The sequence below is a fragment of the Diuraphis noxia genome, unplaced genomic scaffold (assembly GCF_037042655.1).
Source record: "Diuraphis noxia isolate RWA-SAM2 unplaced genomic scaffold, SU_Dnox_SAM2 contig0002, whole genome shotgun sequence".
Lineage (NCBI taxonomy): Eukaryota > Metazoa > Arthropoda > Insecta > Hemiptera > Aphididae > Diuraphis > Diuraphis noxia.
Window position 1 is genome coordinate 33,968,162 of NW_028301712.1, and position 22,149 is coordinate 33,990,310.

At 27.0% G+C, this 22,149-nt stretch overlaps 2 protein-coding genes across 6 annotated transcripts in view; one reads left to right on the plus strand and one right to left on the minus strand.

The window, feature by feature from the left end:
- Positions 1-694, minus strand: part of LOC149058366 (uncharacterized) — a 476,835-nt gene extending 476,141 nt beyond the window's left edge. For all 3 annotated transcript variants that reach the window (XR_016190470.1, XR_016190471.1, XM_089220734.1), the window contains exon 1: positions 321-694. Coding sequence is in view for 1 of the 3 variants with exons in the window: in XM_089220734.1 (XP_089076860.1) it covers positions 321-571 (251 nt within the window). In the remaining 2 variants the exon portion in view is untranslated. The remainder of the gene's footprint in view (positions 1-320) is intronic.
- mtt (mangetout) overlaps positions 1-22,149 on the plus strand; it is a 195,398-nt gene that overhangs the window by 16,742 nt on the left and 156,507 nt on the right. The window lies entirely within an intron of this gene.

Sequence of the window (22,149 nt, forward strand, 5' to 3'; positions counted from 1 at the left end):
GACGGTTTGTCCGCCTAGGATATTTTACATTTATTTCATCGATCACAAATATGTACATAATACCTATACTCAAGACCACTAAAAAATACATTTAACTAAATTATTATTTCTATTAAGTATTATAACTTTTATAATTCAATAGTTTTACAAAAAACGTGATATGTTTGAGGTATAAACAGCTTAAAATTAGTTGTAAATTTATAATAGATCAAAAATGTTAATATGTTCGGAAATTAATAATAAAAAAACTAAAATTGTTTTAGGTACAAATATTCACAATTTTAATTATATTTAAAAACAATTGAAATTTAAATACTTACTTAAAATATATTGTGACTATGTATTTTTGATTTTTTATAGTTGGTATGTGAAAACTTATGAGTAACACAGTGGCACGGAGTGAGCCTTTAGGTAGAGGAAATGTCGAAAAAAAAAAACTTAATGTCAATATTATTGATATCTGCTCATACATTTTAGACGATATCATACAATTAATAAATAAACCACGAATAAAAAATTCGATAACGAGTTTGCGGCGGTTGATTACGTTGTGGTGACGATCACTAAACATAAAATAAAACAAAATATGAAATGCAAGACGCGTCTCAAAGTGTAACGTATTATAATCTTCAATTTTAAATTATCAGCGCACACAGATCCAAAATGTTTTGAACATTATTTCATGACTAGTAAATGTTAGAATGAATATTTGATTGAAATTTTAAGTAATTATAGTTTAAAAACAAAAAAAAAAAAAATTTTAAATTTATCAAAAAAACACATCCTTATAAAATTGATACATTTATTCAATTTAAATAAAATAAAAGTACTTTCACCTACTTAGGTATTAATACAATATTTTGTACTCTACTTTTGCGACCAAATAATTTTTGGTTAAAAAATTAAATGTTTTCACCTTAATAAGGTAGGTTACAATTGAAAACATGGAAAAAAGTAAAATAAAATATTTTTTTGTCTCATCCATCTAAAATGTTTTTTATAATGTAAAATATATTTTATGAAAGTTTTATTTGATTGGTTAATATTTAGAGGTCGCGCAACACATTTGTTTTCCGAAGTTATTAATAGTATAGATATCGCACTTGTGCTCATGTTATCGACGTATACACACCAACTACACATCATTAGTAGTACTTACACCGGTTCAATCGTTAAAATTGCTATTGTAACGATTATTATTTTGCCGTGAATATAATTGCATATAATATAATATTAGTATTGACATATGGTAATGTGTAAGTTGTGTCGTCAATACGTAAATACTAATTATAGTTGGTTTGTAACTTGTAAGTACATTATTTATTATATTACAATACATAATATTATACGCGTAAATATTAAAATAATATGGTTAGCACTAGTACTGCAGCGAAGAGATGTAATAAATATCGTGAGATTTGGTTAATTGGGGGACACTTGAATCCATGAGTGGTAGTAAATTTTCGTCTAATCATTAAATACTTTGCCGTTTTTTTTTTGATTTGCACAAATTAAAAAAAAAATTAAAAAATATTCGAATTAGTGCTACAATTACGGCAAGGGAAGTTAGTGTTTTTTGGGAAAAAGCCAAAATGTCAATGCAAAAATAATGCTATATTATTGAAATAATTAAAAAAATACACGGTAAGTGGCAAAGCATTAAAAAAAGTCCTTCACGACGAATATTGAAACAATTAGAAACGAAATCCGTTTTCGTCAGTGACTTAAAAAATTTGTTTGATATTGCTCACAAAGTTGTTATAAATCTTATAAATATAAAAGAAGACAAAGAGTTTCTTCTTGCTCAGAGAGAGAGGGAACGGAATACGTAGAAGTATAGGTCCAATCGATACTAAATTTTCAAAATGAGTTAAAAAAAAAAAGAAGACCGAACGATTGAAAGAAGAGGAACAAATGTCGATAATAAATTATAATAATATTGATTGTATTGATTATCACTGTAGCAGTAGTGATAATGATGAGTTATATCTTATATGTACCTTCTAGAAAAAGGTTTAAACTTAATATAATGTATGTTTTATCAGCTACGTACTGTAGCTTATGACTGTACTAGTCATTAGGTCATAATATACAAAACTTTACTCTTAATCGAGAGTCAATAAGACAAGTTTGTTGAGAATATCGAAAAAAAAGTCACCGATGAAATAAAAATTTCATTTGTTACAACTGTTCCACTGACAGTCCATTGGGACGGAAAATTACTTCTAGATTTAACTTCAAAAGATCGCCTAGCAGTTATAGTACTAGGGAATGGTATTATGAAATTACTTGATGTGCCAAAAATTCCAAATGGAACGGGAGAAGTCCAAGCAACTACAGTGTTTGAGTTACTTGAAGAATGGAATTTAATTGAACACATTCATTTTACATCATTTGATACAACAGCGAGCAATAGTGAGGCAAAGACCGGTGCGTGCGTACTTCTTGAAAAAAAAATGAAAAGAGATCTCCTCAGTTTAGCATGTCGATACCACATACTGGAAATTATTATTGAATTATTTGTGTTTAATACGTTAATGGGAGCTTCAAATGGTCCTAATATCAAAAATTTTCAGAAAACTGGAACAAAATTGACAAGAAAAAATACGAAAGCGGAATAATTGAAGATACAGTGGCTAAGGTATTAAATTTACAAAAATATATTCTTGTCAAGTTTATCAATGATCAGTTAGCAACATTCTAGCCTAGAGATGACTATAAAGAATTGTTACAACTTTCCCTTATATTTTTAGGAGATGAAACTGCTAATGATTTTAGTGACACCTTATTCATACTTCCATAACAGTTGTATTAATTAAGCTACTAAGCATAGAAAATATGTGTGTTTAAAATAGACAAATTGCTCGTTATTTTAAATTTTATTAAATACAAAATACAATTGTTGACGTGTATTTATTAGGATTAATGTTTGTTGTAATCTATAGTATTAATGGGATTATTCAATTTTTTTTTAGAATTGTCCAAAAAAAATATTGTGAATTTAATACAAGAATAATTAATTTTAACTGTCTACATAATTGGCAAGATTAAATCGTGAGATGTTAAATAGAGCACAGTTTATCATCTTTAATTTTCAGTTATGTTCAATAAAATTATAACCTTTATTTATTCTTCGTTAAAGTAAGAGTGAATAAAACAGAAGAAAATATAACTTTATTTTTTCTGTGTTAATAGATACTTAACAAATATAAATATAAACTTAAAGTTAAATCTTGTTCAAGCTCAAACATAAACTAAAACTGTTTCTTTATATAAGAAAAAGTAATAGTTTGATAATGAAATATATAGTACTTATGCTTTATACTTTAAAGTTTTAATTTCTTTTATGCACTTATTGTTTTAATTTCGTTCAAAAAGAAATTAGATATAGAAAATAATTTTGAATAAAAATTTTATTGGTAAATAGAACACAACAAATAAATTAATAACAGTTGTCAATATAGAGCTATTTTTATTTGACATATGATTGTATCGATATTAGACACGATTGTTTCATTCATAGATCCCACGTTTGGTTGATGGTAATTTTTAACTCAAAGCTTCATATTAATGACATTATTTATAAACAACTCAAGTTCTTGAAATTTATCCCAATAAAACAGCATTATCTTCAAATAAATATTTTGTCTAGTTTCCATTTGTTTTGGTTACCGTCATTTTCCGGGATTTATGTAATTTAAATAATTGCACTGTGGTAAAAAGAGTTAAACAAATTTTATCTTTTTATTAATTTAGCATAGCGGATCTTTCGTTAGTGGGAAGTATACAGAGGATTATTTTGGATTGGAGGTTGGGGAAGGAGAATAAAAAATATGTTTAATATTAAAATAAAAATAAAAATATTTGAAAAATCAGAATGTAAGGGGGGGAAATTTTCCGTTTTATGTTTTTAGAATGTACATTTTTATAAATTTTATATTTTTTAATTGACAGATGTTTATAACGATATAAAAATGACACTCCGCTAACATACACAACATTTTAATCTAAATAAATTAATATTTCAAGCAATTTTAGTAATTTTTTATTTCATGATGATGCTTATAGTGGTACTGAAATATTTGGCTGAAAATAGCATATAAAACGTTTAATTTCTTATATTTTTCTAGATGTTACAGGTGTGAGGGCTTCAATCTATTCTATTCAGCTAACTTAATTATTACATCCATATGTTTAGTATTTTAAAATCTCACCTAAATTTACTTATTATACACTGTACCAGTAAAATATAATAACACGGCTTCTTGAACAGGCAATTTAGCAGCACAGCTGTCGTCGCACTTTCCAGTATTCACGCAATTACGCTGTACGCTATTATTTTTTTTATATATAAATTATTTCAGTTATACCATAATCCTATTCACACCTTTTACTGTACATCAATATAGACTTATAAGTTAATAAAAGCTAGAAACATTGTATGAAATAAAATGATTATAATAAATTAATATTAAATTAAATGTATATTATAAAAATTTTGTTGGAAAAATTAGTTAATCAAAATTCTACTTATACAATATACCTATCGTCAAAAGATGAAACTTGGTTTTCAAAATAAATAAAATATAACAATCCGATAAAATCACATGTAACAAGCAAATTATTTATTTTAGTTTTAATAATATGTGAAACGCTATATTATGTAATTTGTATTTTAGGTACTTTAATTTTATTTAATATTCATCCTAATAAATGTATGTAAATATTATAAAATACAAAAAACATTTAAAACTTAAATGATTTAAAACATGTACATTAAATGCTTATATTTTGCCCATTATGTTCCATACTTGAGTAACAACTAAAAAATATAATATTAGAATAAAATTGATATATATATATATATATATATATATATATTGATCCTCTGCTGTTTTAGAGGATTTTCAGTGCTTATTTTATAATGATTAAAGAGTGTGTTCATTGATGTGCATCAATACTTAAGCTTTTGTATTGGTTTGTACTTTATAATAATTATCAATTATTCTAAAATATTCGGTACCCTATGGCCTATACAAATCGGTACTTGAGACTGGCTGAAATATAGAATTTACTCTAATAAACAAAATATTATTACAACATGTTGTCCTAACGTTTCCAACTAAATTAAAATTGAGTTATTTTTTTACAAAACATTTGTTGTTCATAAGTTTTTTTTATAAATATTTACAATTTTAATTGATATACGTAAACATAAATATACATAAATAATAAGCGAATCGATGTTTCGAAATTTGAATTAATACGATGAAGGTTTTTAATTTATTTTAGTTATAATAACTAATTTTATTATTATAAGCAAAAAAATCCTGTCTCTTAGGTTTTACTGTAAATGCTAATGGAAAAATATAATTTTGATGCTGTAATTTGTTGACTTATCGACTTATCGACTTGAGATTCCATTTTACAATATTTATAAGCTACAATGTGAATTGTTCAAAGACAATGTCACATAAGTTCTTTAACGTCTATAACCGATAAACGTCACTTTTTAAGTATATTTTCATCGGGAATTTTTGGAATAACTAAACACGTGTTCTGTTGATGCGAATAGTATTCTTGTCAATTAAATACTTAAGTTTTTGCAAAAGTGTAGGAAATACCTACTAGGTATTTTACAAGGTATTTTAGACTTTATTGAGAAACAAAAAAAAAGTTCTTGAATTTTATTTGGAAATTCATTGGTTAATATCTAGATGACACCTGCAGGATTTGTTTCTATATCGCCTTTAAAACATTGAACATGTTTTATTATTATTTATATATAATATTTATTAACTTTAATTTTATACAGTTGACTTGTTTTTCGTATATTTCCACTCCACTAGAATAAATAATAATGTTGTAATAAATAATATTGATGTGGACATGACGAAATTGTGATATATTATGGCAAATAACAATATAACTTCAAAATTTCTAAGGAAACCAGGTACCAACCCTTTGTGTATAAAAATAACATTGTGGCTTTTATTAACATTATGATGATTGTTACGTAAATAATTTTATTTCTATAATTTATTGCTATTTATTAAAATTGTATGATAAATAATGAATTACCTACATGTAATGCTATAAGTATTGAAAAAAGTGTAAACATTATAACTAAAAAATGTACTATTTTTTGTATAATAATCATGAATGCAAAATGGTAGTAGACTAGATGAATTATAATAGTGGTTTTTAATTTATTGATTATATATTAGCTTGTTTGGAAAATTAAGTGTCATCCTAGTCAATCATTTTCAAATTAATTTAGAAAATCTAGAAAAGCGTCTGGACCGGTAAAATATATTAAATCGGGTAAATAATATGTAGATAGTATTATATTTTAACATACTAATGAATATTGAAACCTGAGAAAAGAGGTTGTATTGTGGTATAATTAAATTTGTAAGTTATGGAACACCGGCCACTGTATGAAAAACAATATTGCAGAAGATTTTATCATAATAAATTCGGGTTAAAATTTTTATTTTTTAATTTATGGTAGGGAAAAATAACAATATATATATATACACATACATATTGTATCAGCTAGAACGTAATTTTAAAACAAGCGTTTTCATTTGCTGCAGTTGTGGTTTCTTTTATGTAATATGAAACCATAATCGGATGAAAATCAGAGAACGAGTATCTTAAATCTTATTTATTTTTAAAGTTGTTTTATTAAAATGAAAACTTCGTTATGAGGAATATACTTCTAAATAATTTTAATTAATTGCATTTTAATTGAGGAATAGCATTATTCTCAATAGCATAAAATAAACACTTTTTAACTCACAAAAATAATGAGAACAATTTAAAAATATTAAGAAAACTGTATCTATTATAATGTAAAATTGTATTTTATAGTTCAGTTATTTTTTCGTCATTAAACCTCGTATAAAAAATGTATATTTCCACAGTTAATATTAATATAAATTATAACTGTAGCCCTAATAGTTACACGATGAAGAGTATGGAAAGTGTAATCAGGAAGAAGTTTTAGAAAATCGTCCTTAATATTATTACCTACCAACTCACTATAGATAGGTCAGCAGCTAGCGCATTAATAATTTATAATATTATTGTTTTATTACATTCATTTATATATATATATATGTATAAATTATAACAACGAAAATGCTATACAAAATAGCAAAAAAATATTTATTTTTATTTTTATAATATTTTAAGTAATTTACAATCTATACAACATATTATGTACAATGAACAAATTTGACAATTAATGGTGACAGGAGAATTTAAATTTGTGAGCAGGCACTCAGCAGCACCACCCGGCCGGGTACTTTTTCAGTATAGTGGGTTTCTTTATATTTTTATTAAAAGAATATTTGAATCAATTATTTATTTCAAAATGCACAATGTTCAATGTTTAATGACACCTATGTATAGACTTTTTTTAAACTCTTACTATTTATGTGTTCTTTATTATACGTCCATTAAGAACATATATGTAACAAATATGTATGCATATTTCTTCTTATTAATATAACCCAATTAAATAGTAAAATATATGATTTGTTATTTGTTCAATCTTCCCTTTATTGCCGTGTTGGATTATATCGATATAAATAGATACATACTATTTTATTTAGTGTTGAGATTTTTTTAATCATTTTACAAAAAAAGAATCAATCATAATTATATTGTGTTAAATTATAATAGAATACCTACTATGATTCGTAAAATTATTGGGTGCACACATAATAATGACAAAAGTTTGGCTATTCATACTACAACCACACTTAAACAGCCAATGGTCACGTTACTTAGGCTTTTTCCTTCATGGAAAAAAAAACACTTAAATAATTTTATTAGTAATTTAGTCAAGAAGAAAAAAATATGAAAAGTATTTGCTGTTGTTTTATTTATCAACAATATTTTTTTAAATTACGTGAAAAATACCACAATATCACAATATATATCAATATATTTGTACTTAACCATATTAAAAATAAGATATAAAATATGTAAGAAGTCCAAAGTATTAATGTTTATTTTTTATCAATACAAATAACTATCATAAACTTTTGTAGTAATACGTTAATGATAAAAATATCCAATACAATAAAATATAGAATACAGAGGGTATGTGGTATATAAATATTCTTTCTAATATTTTCGATCATATTTCATGGAATACTTATACGCTATATTTATCGATTTATCGATTTATGATTTTTTTTTAAATATTAATAACGAATTAAATTGCCATTCATCGAGTTTTGGTAACATCTGAATTCAACTAAAAATCATTGACCCGAATAATAATACATATCAGGATATGTAAAATATTCAAAAATAAACTATAAACATTTAAATTTCTTCATTTTAATATTATCCTTATAGATACATTATTACATTATTATAATTAAGTTGAATGTACAAAGAATATTATTTTATTACCCACCAGAAATAATTTTTAATGTGACAAGAACGATTGTGCAATCACACTGTAAGCGTAACGTCTGTAACCATAATTGTTTATTATAAATAATTTATTTGAAAATATAATTGATTAAAAATATAAAAATTGGTTATGTGAATGTATAAAAAAACGGGTTTCGTTTAGTTTAACTGTCAATTGCATAAAGGCAGACAGAATTTTACACACCATAAAAAAAAGGAAATATAGGCTCTTTGATTTTATTAGATGATGCAAAATAAAATGTTTAAATGTTTAAACTTAAATACATAAAATGTAAAAATAACAAATATTATTGTAAAAAACTTTATTGTAATTTAATAATGATATAGATAATATGTAAGTGTTTATTATCATATTGCATTTATTTATACTATAAACTTATAATATATTATAATTTATGATTTTATGAAATACCAAACTTTATTTTCTTAAATTTGACCGTTTCTCTAACTGCAGTCAAAGTATCATATTTAAGAGTGAACTTAAGCAATTCACTGTAAATAATGTATCAATATTTGTATTAAAATGTTATGTATCTTGTATCAATACTTTTTGTCTAAATGTTAATTAAATGTAGACTAGAAACCTGTGTTGTTGAAGCTTTTTCATATAACAAAAAAATAATAAAAAATAATTTTTCGATTATCTTTAGATTAATTTTAAATTATATTAACAAAATATTACGTGATAGATTTTGTGATAATTTTTTTTTTTTTTTATGTGTGTATCAAAATTGGTCACAACTAGATCGTGTGTTTAATGATGGAGTATATACCAAAATGTTTTGGACTTGCAATCAATGGTCTAGTAGAATATATGTAAAATCAATTTGAGATAGTCATTATGGCACGGCTCTGTTAAGTCTAGGCTCAAGACAGAATCACTCCGCACCGCTCTCCTCGGTATGCGATAGTATTTTAACGATAGGAACTATAAAAGTAACAACCATCGACGTCGCTTCTTCGTCTCCCCAGGCCCTAGGGAGATCATAATACTTAATAAGGTGAGTATGGTGAACCCAACAAAATTCGTAGCTTGCTTGTATCCGAGTATTTATGGACCAACTTTGTCTTGTACCGACTACCAACATCCCGTCACACCAATCCTTGAACCTTCATATTCCTAGATTCCCGAAAACTGTTCTCACGTCTTTCTGTGTGAATAAGACGTCTACACCACGTTGATGATTTTTGTACCCTGGACTATAATGATACACATACACTAACAAAATGTTTAAACTGCAATTTTGAGAAGAAACTGTCATAGCTATCATTGACTGGGTTAAACCTGCATATCACTTGTTAGATGGCATAGTTCACCAGCCTTACAATTAGTGGATCATTCCCAAACAACTAACATCAGATTACGATTCATCATCACCATATCATCAAGTAAGCACAATTCATTCCGGTCCTTGAAGTACAGCTTTCAAAATTCTTCACGCCATATCTACTTGTGGTGGTATGATGATATAATTTGGATTGTTCATCAACAATAATGTTCTTGCTCACTCGACCACGTGGAAGTTTTAGACCCGTATCGTCGTAAAAGTTCCAAGATTATAGATTACTTCACGCGCCCGTACACCATATATTGACTTCGCCACTGCATGATGACTAGAACACGTTAGTATTTTGTAGAACATCGCTGTGTCTTTATATGTCGTGCACATAATTCGTTAAATAGTGATTATTTTTATTTATTTCTACAAGTCTCTACACATTTTTTTTGAATTTGGTAAAAAATACATATTTAAAATAATATACATATTCCAAAGTAGAATATTAGGATATATTAAAATCGAATTTTGTGCTAGTAGTTTTACCTTATAAAGTTAAAAGTATTAGTTTACACATTTAAATGAATGATTTTTTTATATTATTGTGTTTCAATTAGTTATTAGTTTATTACTAGGGAACGGACTTAAATGCCATAAAAAACTTTAAAAATGTTTTTAAATTCAATAAAAACACAATTTTGAATCTACAACTTATAAAAAACACATTAAGTTAATTCAACAGTGCAATACAAAATTACAATTTAGATAAATAGCTTATCTTATCTTAACCTAATCGCATGTAAATACGGTTAGGTTAGGGTCATAATCCTATAGGTTACATCCTATGTTTGTATATACGTGTGTCTACATGCGGTGTCAACAATAATTTCGTCTGGAGTCAGGGTTTATCTGATTGGTAAAAACATGATAAATATTTATTTTTATTTTTCAAGATTGAATCTTAATCTACATTTTTATCGAATTTTATCCATTCTTATATAAAAAATGATTTAAAAACACATAAATGCACTAAAAATGTCTAAAAATGTAATGAAGTCTAAAAAATGCAAAATAAAAATTACATTTTTTAATTCCTTGATGTATGAAATGAACTTTGTTCATGGAAAGCAATGTTTTTGTACATTTAGAAAAAAATGCAATTTGCATTCAAACTCGTTCCCTAGTTATAATGTACAGGGTAACTCTGAAGTATAGTTTTAAATTTTAATGGAAATATATATTATTGTTTCAAGTAATAGGAGATACCTAAAGTTTATTGTTTAGGTTTAAATATCTAATATTTTAAAATGATTAATTATTTGTATGTTTCCAAAATTCTTCATTTCCATTGGGTAATCGTACTATTGTGTAATATTAGTCGTAAACAAAGCGTTTTAGACCACTGACTGAAGTGAATACGGAAACGAGCACCACGGGTATGACTTAGAATATAAAATTAATTTTTAACAATGTATTTTAGTGATTGGCATATTATTGGCATATCACTATTAGGATGTATACCTACAAATTTTAATAATATTACATAGTTTCATTGTATATTTTTATTTTTATCAATAATATTTTCATAATGAAATCGGTGTCTATTATGTGCTATTAACATATTGTGTTTACCATCACCGCTATGATAATATAACTTGAGATGTTAAAGTATTTTAAGAATACGTTTTTCACCTATCCCACATATGTTTAAATACTATTTTTTTGGATTAAAATTCAAACTTATCCAATCAACACAAGTATTTTAACCTAGGCCAGCTTAATATAATTTAAAATTAATTTGGGAATATTTTATAGGTTAAACTGAAAACTTCAAGAAACAATTTTAAGCATGTTTATAATTATATACTTTTTGTTTGAATAAGCAATTTTAGTTTTTATCGTTACTCACAATCTTAGTTGCTAAATTTATAGACTACGCTGTGTTATGTATGGTCACCCTATACTATCCAGCAGGTAACCTAAAAATTCTACCTCAATTTACCAAGATCTAGTATCATAAATCATACGATTCAATCGCTTACATTCTGGTCACACATTACAACCTGCCCATGCGTACAAATTAGGACTAAACGACTCCCTACTCTGTACTCTACATTCCTACGAAAGTGTTTGCGATCTCCCCCACCTTCTCTTTGATTCCTCTTCTCTGTACGCGAAACGCGTTATTTTGTTTAATTCTCTTAAATCCATCAATGTCCTCCTCAATCTTTCCTCTATTCTCAACTCCAATTCAGAAATAGTCGTAAATATAATTATTTATTTTATTTTGAAGGCTGGTTTTATCATATAATTGCTTAAGATAATTGCTGTTTTTAACTCTTTGCGTGTTTATAATATTTTATTATTATCTAGTTATGTTATTTTATATAATTGTTGAGCTATAATAGTAAAACTAAAAGCTAATAAAAAAAAACCTGAAAATTCATTATTAAAAACTTATGTCTTTCCCGTTCACTCTTTTGTTGCGTGTTGCTCATAAAATGTGTCTCAGTTATTAATTATTAATATATTATAATAAATTGTTTTTAATACAATTATGTGTTTTCTGTGAGCATATTCAATAATTTAATAAGTTTAGTACATCATCGAGATAGATATAATAATATTTTCTGTATTAAACCATCATATTAACGATTTCATCTTATCCACATTTATGTGTAACTGCTAAAAGTGATTACATCAAATTTTGTATGATATGGCGTGCAGTTTTCTCACTATAAATGTTGTTATTTTCACGTTAACATATGGTAAACCTTAATGAGCTATTATTACTATTGACACTACACAATAGTTTGAACGGAAAACACTGTAATGTTCAATCGGTCTCGTCATGCGATATAGAACACCTGAACTCAATAATGATGTATTATGTGATACGAAGTTATTTTCCATTTTCCATTAAACCAGCCGAACAAACGATTCTACAAATTAAAACACTTATAATGGAAATAATAATGCGAGTTGAACTGTTTGTTAAAAAAAAAAATGTAATTATTGTTTGATTTCGAGAAGATTAGTAATATCATCAATTACACAGCTATCCAGGGAATAGGTATATTTTATTATAGTAATTTGTAATAGACCCATTAGACTTTTTTCCCATCCCCTCTATTTTTTGTATACAAATCGTAATTTTTCGGAACGATAATATTTTTTCCTGATAGATATAGTATTATATGTACTCATATGATACGTTTGCTATATATTGTATAAATGGCGATTACTCGTTTCCCATTGTTGAGAATCGTTTGCCATGGTTTCGAAACGTGAGAGAATACGCATTTACATTAATGTATGCGTCATTATGGACGCACGGTGGAGTGCGGGCGTTTTACATTTGACGTTACTACGAAATAGTGTTAAAAGTGCGCGCAATACAATGGCTGAAATAATATTATTATATTTTTGACATGTGGTTCATCTAATAGGTAGATAGAGGTGAAGTTATGTGTACGAATGTGACAGACAAATATAATAACAAGCAATTAACGCGATTAAAAAACATTCACAAACGTAAATATAAAATAAATAATAAAGAGTGTTAGTATTTAGTATACCACAACCAAACGTCCCATTGAAAACGAAAATATAATAGGAAAACAAATCTTGGGTGGAAAACACATTTATTTTTAAAACTACTTTTACAACTTCCGTCTATAATCTAATATTTGTCATAGTGGTTAAAGAGGTTTGAAATTTGAAATGACGTTTACTTTTATAACTTTTTTTTTGTGTGTAACCTTCTTATTTTATATTTACAACAAATCAAAATTTAAAACATCAAAATGAAGGTTTATCTCGGATTGAAAACTTCCCAAAGCATTAAAAATATTTACGATATTCTGACAGACCAGTAACTTTTTGCAGCTGTGTGATTGGTTATTATTGGGGTTGTTGGTAGGGAAATAATAGTAGTAGAGCAGTACAAATAAAAGTCACGTTTTTTATTTTTCGATGGTCTATGTAATTGATTACAAAAGAATGATTTTATTTTTACTAAAAAATAAGATATAATGAAGTACATTCCCCTGGCACCCCAACTTTCGAATTTTGGAACCAAATCTAGAGCTTTCGATTGTTTGTTCTTGTTTGTTTCGAAAATTTCGTCGTTTGTTCCATCACCGTTCTCGACTTATAGCCCATATACGGTGGGCCGTAATTTTTACGTATTTAGTCAAAATTTGAATTTTAAATGCCTTTAAAAAAAATTGTGACTATGTATTTATTTTATTTTTCAACTGCTATTGTAAAAATATGTTATGAGCCTTGTATTAAATTTTCAAATCTTAGAATTAAAAAGAAAAACTTTTATGGATTTCTATCTAAGATAATTTGAACATTGCCGTAATTTTTACGTATTTAGTCAAAATTTGAAATTTAAATGCTTATAAAAAAAAATCGTGCCTACGAATTTTTAATATTTTTTAACTGATATTGTTACAATGTGTTAGAAGCCTTGTATTAAATTTTCAAGCTTTTCTACCGAACAAATGATTTTTTATCGATATTTATAGAAAAAAAAAAAACCAAAAAAGTTGAAAAATTAAAATGTCAATAAACAGCTCAAAACAAATTTAAATATTTTGAAAATTTTATCCAATATAGAAAATGCCTATATAAACATCCAGTCAAAATTTCAAGTATCTACGGTCATTTGTTATAGAGTAACACCACAATAAGGAAATCGCTAAAAGTGAAAATCCAATGTTGTAAAAATTTAAATTTCAAATGCTCATAAAAATTTAATTTGAATTTCCGGTGGACTTTTTATTTGTGGTAAAGATTTAAAAACTTGTAAGAAATCTTGTATTAAATTTTTAAATCTTAGATTTAAAAAGACATTTTTTTATGAATTTCTAGCTTAAAATAATTTGTGAATTTTACGTATTTTGTCAAAATTCAAACTTTGAATACTTATAAAAAAGAATTGTGAATATATATTTCTTTTATATTTCAACTGCTATTGTAACAATATGTTAAGAGCCTTGTATTAAATTTTCAAGATTTTCTACCCAAAAAATAAATTTTTATCGATATTAATTTAAAAAAAAACTAATAATGATCGAAAATTTCAAATGCCTATGAATAGTTAAACTTAAGTCGAAAATTTTAGAAAATTTCATGGTGGATAGAATATACTTATAAAAACATTCGGTGAAAATTTCATGTATCAATGGTCATTTGTTTTAAAGTTACATCAAAAACCAAAATCGATTTTGTCGAAAAATGAGTGTGCGTAAAATTTCCCGTTTATCCCTAAATTTTTAGTTTGTTTTTCTCGATTATTTAGAAAAGTATTAAGAATTTTTTACTTTTGACCCCCTAAAGTACCAACTAGATTCACTTTCTGATCGAACGAGGTACTGAAGTCAAAAATCGAAGCACTTTTACTGACCCAAAACGTGATGACAGACACAAAAAAAAAAAAAAACACATCATGGTAAAATCAATACATTCATCGCTCCGCTCAGAATCTAAAATGAAATTTGGTTAAGTAGTTAAGTTAACATTAAGAACGTTAATCTATACTACATAGTTAATAGTGAATAAACAATATATATTTTATATTTAAATATTTAGTTTGTTTTGTCAAAACCAAAACTATCAAGATGAAACTTGGTCAAAAGATCTTTAAACATTTTTTAACCAAATAGCACCTTTTTTTTTTTTTTCCGTTTTAACCGACGACGCCGCGGGATCTGCTTTCGCATTGCGACCAAATAGCACCTACTAACTATTCTAAATATTTGATCACAAGCGTAAAACGTTATGAATTGCATTTTTGTTTTTACAACCTATCATAGGTGAAATTTGGCAACTGTTTTAGGGGGGCTAAATTTATTAAATCAATCATGACCCGCAGGGACTCCGCCCTGCACCCTCTCACAACTTGTAACAATTTTTACGGAAATAATATAATACATACCAAACATTCAGTTTGGTACTCAATAGTCGACAATAAGAACATAATACTTAAGAAATCTAATACAATATACAACTCAACATTTATCAATAACAATTTATTATTTATTTCTAATCGCATATATTAAAAAAAATACACGGTATGTTATAACTGTAAACGATGATTAACAACATGCTTGTACACAGACTAAAATACAATGATTAAATTTTTTTGTTAAGAACTGTTTTAAAATATAATGGGGCTTAAATTAAACTAGGGGGCATTTCCCTGGCACTCCCATCGTAAATGGGCTATAAGTCGGGAACGGTGATGGAACAAACAATGAAATTTCCTTACAAACAAGAACAAATGAAAAACAATCGAAAGCCTCGGGTTTGGTTCCGAAATTTGAAAGTGGGGGTGCCAAAAAAATGTACCTGAATAATGTAAAGATACTCTGATAAAAAGTGAATGTTTAAATGGGTTCGATTTAACAGGAATAAAAATCTAAAGCAGCGGGGCAGGTCAACGGTTGCCTAGATGTCTACTCTTTTGTGAGTCATTCTTGTGATTTTTTGTTAACCGAGCACCTCCGTGTCATTCACAACTTACTATAAGTTATAATTAGCTAGTATCATCAAAGTCGACTGCCGTTCATCGTTTTGCATTTTTTCATTGATCCGTTTTATTTTCTGTAATAAACATTTTCGAATATTTCTGATTTCCATTTGACTTCGATTACATTCGGGAAATTGATTTATGAAGCATTGAAATACTGGAAGGGGTGAGGCCGTTGTGTTTTCGAATAACACGCCATCCCGCGCATTACTGTATAGCTGATTGGTGATATAATATTATTATTATTATTATTTTGTACGACCTTACGTTTGTGGACAACACAATATTAAACTTTCTGGTCCTTAAGTTATTGTTGGCACGCGGTCCATATTCGCAATGATACGTGTACTAATAATAATAATGATATGACTATAATTCCGGTCGAAGACTGCCAGTGGCGGTGTCGTAGGTATTTTAGCAGTTACTGCCGCCTCGCAGCAGCCGTTGATTTGCCACACGACACTTACGCAGAGTTCGACTTAACGATGATATTATTATTATTATTATTATTTTAGCGTCAACGCCTACTCATAACGGGCACAATTTAGTACCTATTGCCCTGCCCATATATATATTATTATTCTAACACATTCGTGTCGTAGCCAGTATCGCCATATCAATAATTTATTAGTTAATATATTGTCTCGTTCTATGTGCTTGTTCGTATGACAGAACATCATATTGTATTAATAACATATTATTGTGGCTATAAAAGTATATTAAATCAAACGTGTTTATTGCCATCGCACTATTATTGTATTATCATTGTACTAAAATTGCACTAAAATTGCATTATAATTATATTATATTCTATCATCGTATCATACTATCATTATACTATCATTCCTATTTCCTACTTATTTTTAGTCTAGTGCTAAAAAATCTGTGATAGTAGAATATACGCACACATGTGTCAGTAACGCATTGCTGTGGTTTAATTATTACGTTTTAAATGTTCTTGAAGACTGAGGATTATTATTATTATTATTATAGTATTAACTATTACTAGGTAAGTTGAAATATGAGTTTCAATAAAAATAAAAGTATCAAGAGTAGCATCTTTTCTGAAAGGTAAAATGTTTAATAATCTATAATATATATCCTAGACAGATAAACCGTCTTCGCTCAGAATTGTTTTTCGTATACAATGATATAATATCATTGGATTCAAATTTAATTCCATCCATCACAGTGACCCATTTGTAACCTACTGTTCAGCAGAGCGACATCCACGATTTACCCGCTTTTTCATAATGGTGTCATAATAAAATACAGATGGTTCACTTACTGAACAAAAGTTAGTATGTTATATGATAAATTAAAATCGAATTTTGAATTTATTTATTAGATCCTGAGTATACTGATGTATTACTAATGTATTTACTATACTATACAAGATAATTGTTTTTTTTTTTAGATTTTAGATTCTGAGCGTAACATATTTTTGAAAAAATCGATTTTTTTTGTCTTGCGTAATTTAAAAACTAATAACTGTAGACACTTGAAATTTTTAACAAATATTTATATTATATAGTATTTTCTATACATGGTAACATCATTGGTTAAATATACAATTGTATATTTAATCAATGGTAACATGTTTGACATACTATTTTTCGAGCCAGATATAGCATTTGTGGATTTTTACATAATTAGCATTTACTATTTTATACTTTTCAAATTTTGGATCGTATTGTGTTAAAAATAAAAAAATATGTATTTGAAATTTTCGACTGAAATTAATTTAATGTAAAATTAAAAATGTTTTTGAGTAAAAAGCTTGAAAATGCGAATATCTGATGTAAAGTTTCTCATAAGTTGGATAGTGTTTAAAGATCAAATTTCAACGAAACTTGATAGTTCAACGAAAAATTACAATTTCATTTAGTTTATTGTAATTCAAAAAATATTATTCGGAAGATCTTATATTATTTAAGGATATAGGTATTATATATTTATATTTTATTATGTATATAATATATTTTTATACGAGCATACATCAGCATAAATTATAACCCGTTAGAGTTTACAGAAAATATTTAAATAATGTTTGGTTTAAATAATCCTTAAATTAGAAGTTTGAATCAATACAATCCTTATGTTAAGGTACTCCTCAAACCTATTTAGTCCTACGGACTTCAACTCTGGGGATAACTAAAGCTCCCTTTTATGTGTCGAATGACACCCTACACAGGGACCTGCTCATTCAGACAGTAAAAAACTTCACCAAAACTCAATACAAACGCTTCCACCTCATAGTTCATACTTGCAAATCACCGAAACCCCCTTATCCAAAACTTCTCTTCACGAACAATCCCGAGCGACCCTGGCCGATGTTTAAAACGTAGGTGATATCGTGATTTATTAGTGGACTAGTTAACTTGCCCACTAATCACAACTATCTCGCCATAAGTGCTATTACTGAATAGCTTCTTCAAACAAGCCAACCACGTTCTATTATATGACCCTCCATTGGACTTATTGTAAATATCTGTTACAGATTGTACAAATTAAAATAAATATGTTAAAAAAAAAAGAGAAGTTTTAATCATTAATTAATATATAGGTCTTGAAAACATATTATTCGTGTGCCATAGATTGATGAGTATAACTTGAATAACTATCATAATATGTTATGTAAATACAGATTATGTTAAGTATAAAACTGTGAATGACAGAACAAATATAACTATGCTAAGTGTCTTATAAATGGGACCGTTAGAAAACGTTACAATTGTTTTTCAAATAATATCTCGTTCTCTAATGCATTATATTTTTGATTCAATCTTATTATAGTTATAGAATCAAGTAAGAAAGTGTAGATATTTTGTCGTGCTCTGTAGTTTTTACAGTACCTATTAAAATTAAATTGATTGCAGTTATTATGATTCATAGTAAGAAATTGCCTGTATTGATACCTGTACAAAGTAATAAGAACTTAATAAATTATTTATATTACTGCCTTCAAACTATACAATTTTGTTTTTATACATATTTGAATGAGAATTTCTACGCTGTAACAATAATGAATAACGAAGCACAGACACCGTTATTTTCTAGCAATGAAGCAAATACTTAGACAAATATTCAACAATAATTAAAATAATATAGAACAATATTGGTATAAATGATTAATGATTTTTATGAATGTTTATTTTATATTTGTATATGCTGAATTTACCGAGTTTCCAGGATAAACCTATAAAGTAGTATACCGCTATCATTTAGTTGTCGAACAAAGTTATGAAATATGCAACGAGATATTCGAGTAAATCTAATTGCATTGCTGGATTGCTTAGGTACGCAGTGCAATATCACCGGGTTCGTGTTATTAAATTGGTTTGGGTAAGAATGTTAATGATTGTTCCTGACGTACATGAATATATCTGATGACCGTACGTAGCGAAAAGGAAAGTGATGATAAACGTTTATGGGCTGTAATGAGTGTCAGCAGTGGTAACAGGGGTAAGAAAATACCACTATTAATACAAACAATAGTGGACAAAAACAATTTGCGACTTTCGTGAGCCTCGTCAGGAGTGGTTTTAGTTGTAATGTACCTATATTTTCTCGAACTAATTTAGTTCTGTTAAATGGACCATGGCAAACATCACTTTGTCAAATCAATTGTTCGGAGTTTCGTTTTGTTTAGTACTGGTGCCAACATAATCATTATGAGGTTGTGATGTTTCCGATATATTTGAAAACCAATCAAGAGACCTATTATTTAATATACAAATTTATTGTTTTCTTATGTTGAGTGGTAATTTATTTAAGATTTTTTTGCCACCTACTAGTAAAATTTTGTATGATATTTGGTTAAGATTGATGTCACCTAATATTTTATTTAAAACCTCGACATTTGGTTTTATAGCTGTATATTTGATTAGATTGAGTATATATTATTATAATGTATATTTACATTATTATAAAGCAAAGTTGTTAATCAAACATATTTTTAGAAAAATTTAATTTAAAAAAATCAAGTTATAAAAATATTTATTATTTAAGTCTTTGTTTAATTTAATTTCAATTAAAATTATCTTGAAATAAATTTTTGTTTAGGTATGAGTCTAATATAATTTGTTTCTTGAACACGTATTTTTAATATTCGTTCCAAAATAATTCAATGTATTTAAATTTTAAATATATTGTATATATTGTATAGTTAGAAAACAATATTTTTGAATCAATAGAAGCATGGCAAGATATAGAAAAAGATCGTTGATAAAGTATTCTAAAAAACATTCTATATGAAACACTTAATAATCGTAATTATTATCACCGGATAGTTGTTGAAAAATAGTGATGTTATTGATGATAATATAATATGAGAGAGATGTAACGTATTACCTCATAAGTGTGGAGTACACCAAAGGGAAATTGGTCTAGTCATTGGATACTACTGGGAGATAAGTAATGAATATTCTACACGAAGGCTTAAAAATGACAAAAGCATATATTGCATTTATTTAAGAGGTTATCATCTTAGGCCTATTTCGTATAAGTAAATTGATAATCTACAGATTTGGTATAAATAACGGATTTAATGCTTAACATTTTTTAATACAATGTTGAGTGTAAGTTCTTAATATTTAAAATTGAAATACACCTTGCAGTAGTAATTCATACAATATTAAACATTGTAATTGTATTTTAAATACATTTTTAAAATATAATTAATTTGCTTATTATTTTTATTATTATTTATACTTGGAACTAAAATAGTTGACATTTAGGCCAATAACCACAGGTGGGATAAACAATGAATAGGACATTAAAAAGGGATTGGTGCGTACAGTATATTCATGACTAGGCTTTGTGAATTAGGGATGTTTTTTTCCTTATTTTCACTTGACAACCATGGTTTTAACAAGACATTAATGCATGTTGGAAAGCAAATTCCTTTAATCTAACCTTTAAATTTTATTTTTATGGATTTTAAACATCGTTAATTATGTCCATTAGAATTTTGTAGGGGGGTTACGATTGGTTGAGGAAAACGTGTATGTGGGGCGAGAATTCGATACTAAAAGCCCGGATGGTCACCAGTATGGAAACTAGCGGTGCCGGCCGATTCTTACCCTCAAAATACATTAGTGATTGAAGCTAACCACCGAGCCACATCAGGTTCCTTATTGCTTATTGTTATATAGCACTATAGGCGTCTATAGCAGTGATGCTCAACCTTTTTTGTTCAGCGTGGCACTCTGATAAGCAATTATATTTGAGTGGGTCACCAAATATATGTAATTTTTATTTTATTATTATCAATATTATTATACTTATAAAATAAATAATTATAAATTTATTTTTTTAGAACATAATTTTTGATTTAAAAATTTGTAACAGGCCTCATAGAATACCTTTGTGGGCCACATATGAAATATATTTCCAAAATATTATACATACCTAGTCTTGACTCGTATGCGAGCCGTTGACATTATATCAAATGATGGCGTGTGTAGCAATGTTTTCAAGTCGTAATTTTCGTCGAATGTGTTTTTTAATATTATAGCATGTATCAAATAACACATTATACAAATTTAAATGAAATTTCAGTGTAAAATTTTACATTTGAGCAAACATATTTTTTAACATTATTTGTTGTGATACGTTGTAGTCCGATTTATTTATTTAAAGATTCAATTTAACAAAATTATGAATTAAAAAATTTAATTTTTGTAAAAGCGAAATATATTCTTTTTATTGCAAGACTTAAAGGTTTATACTGATAAATAAATTTTATTTCACCGCATCCTACCAAAAGTTAAATTCCTCCAATGTGTCAATGTATTCCTAGCTTCTTTTTTTCACTTCATTTCTTATAAGATCTCCTCACCAAATGGTTTTCAACCTTTAGTATCTCATCCA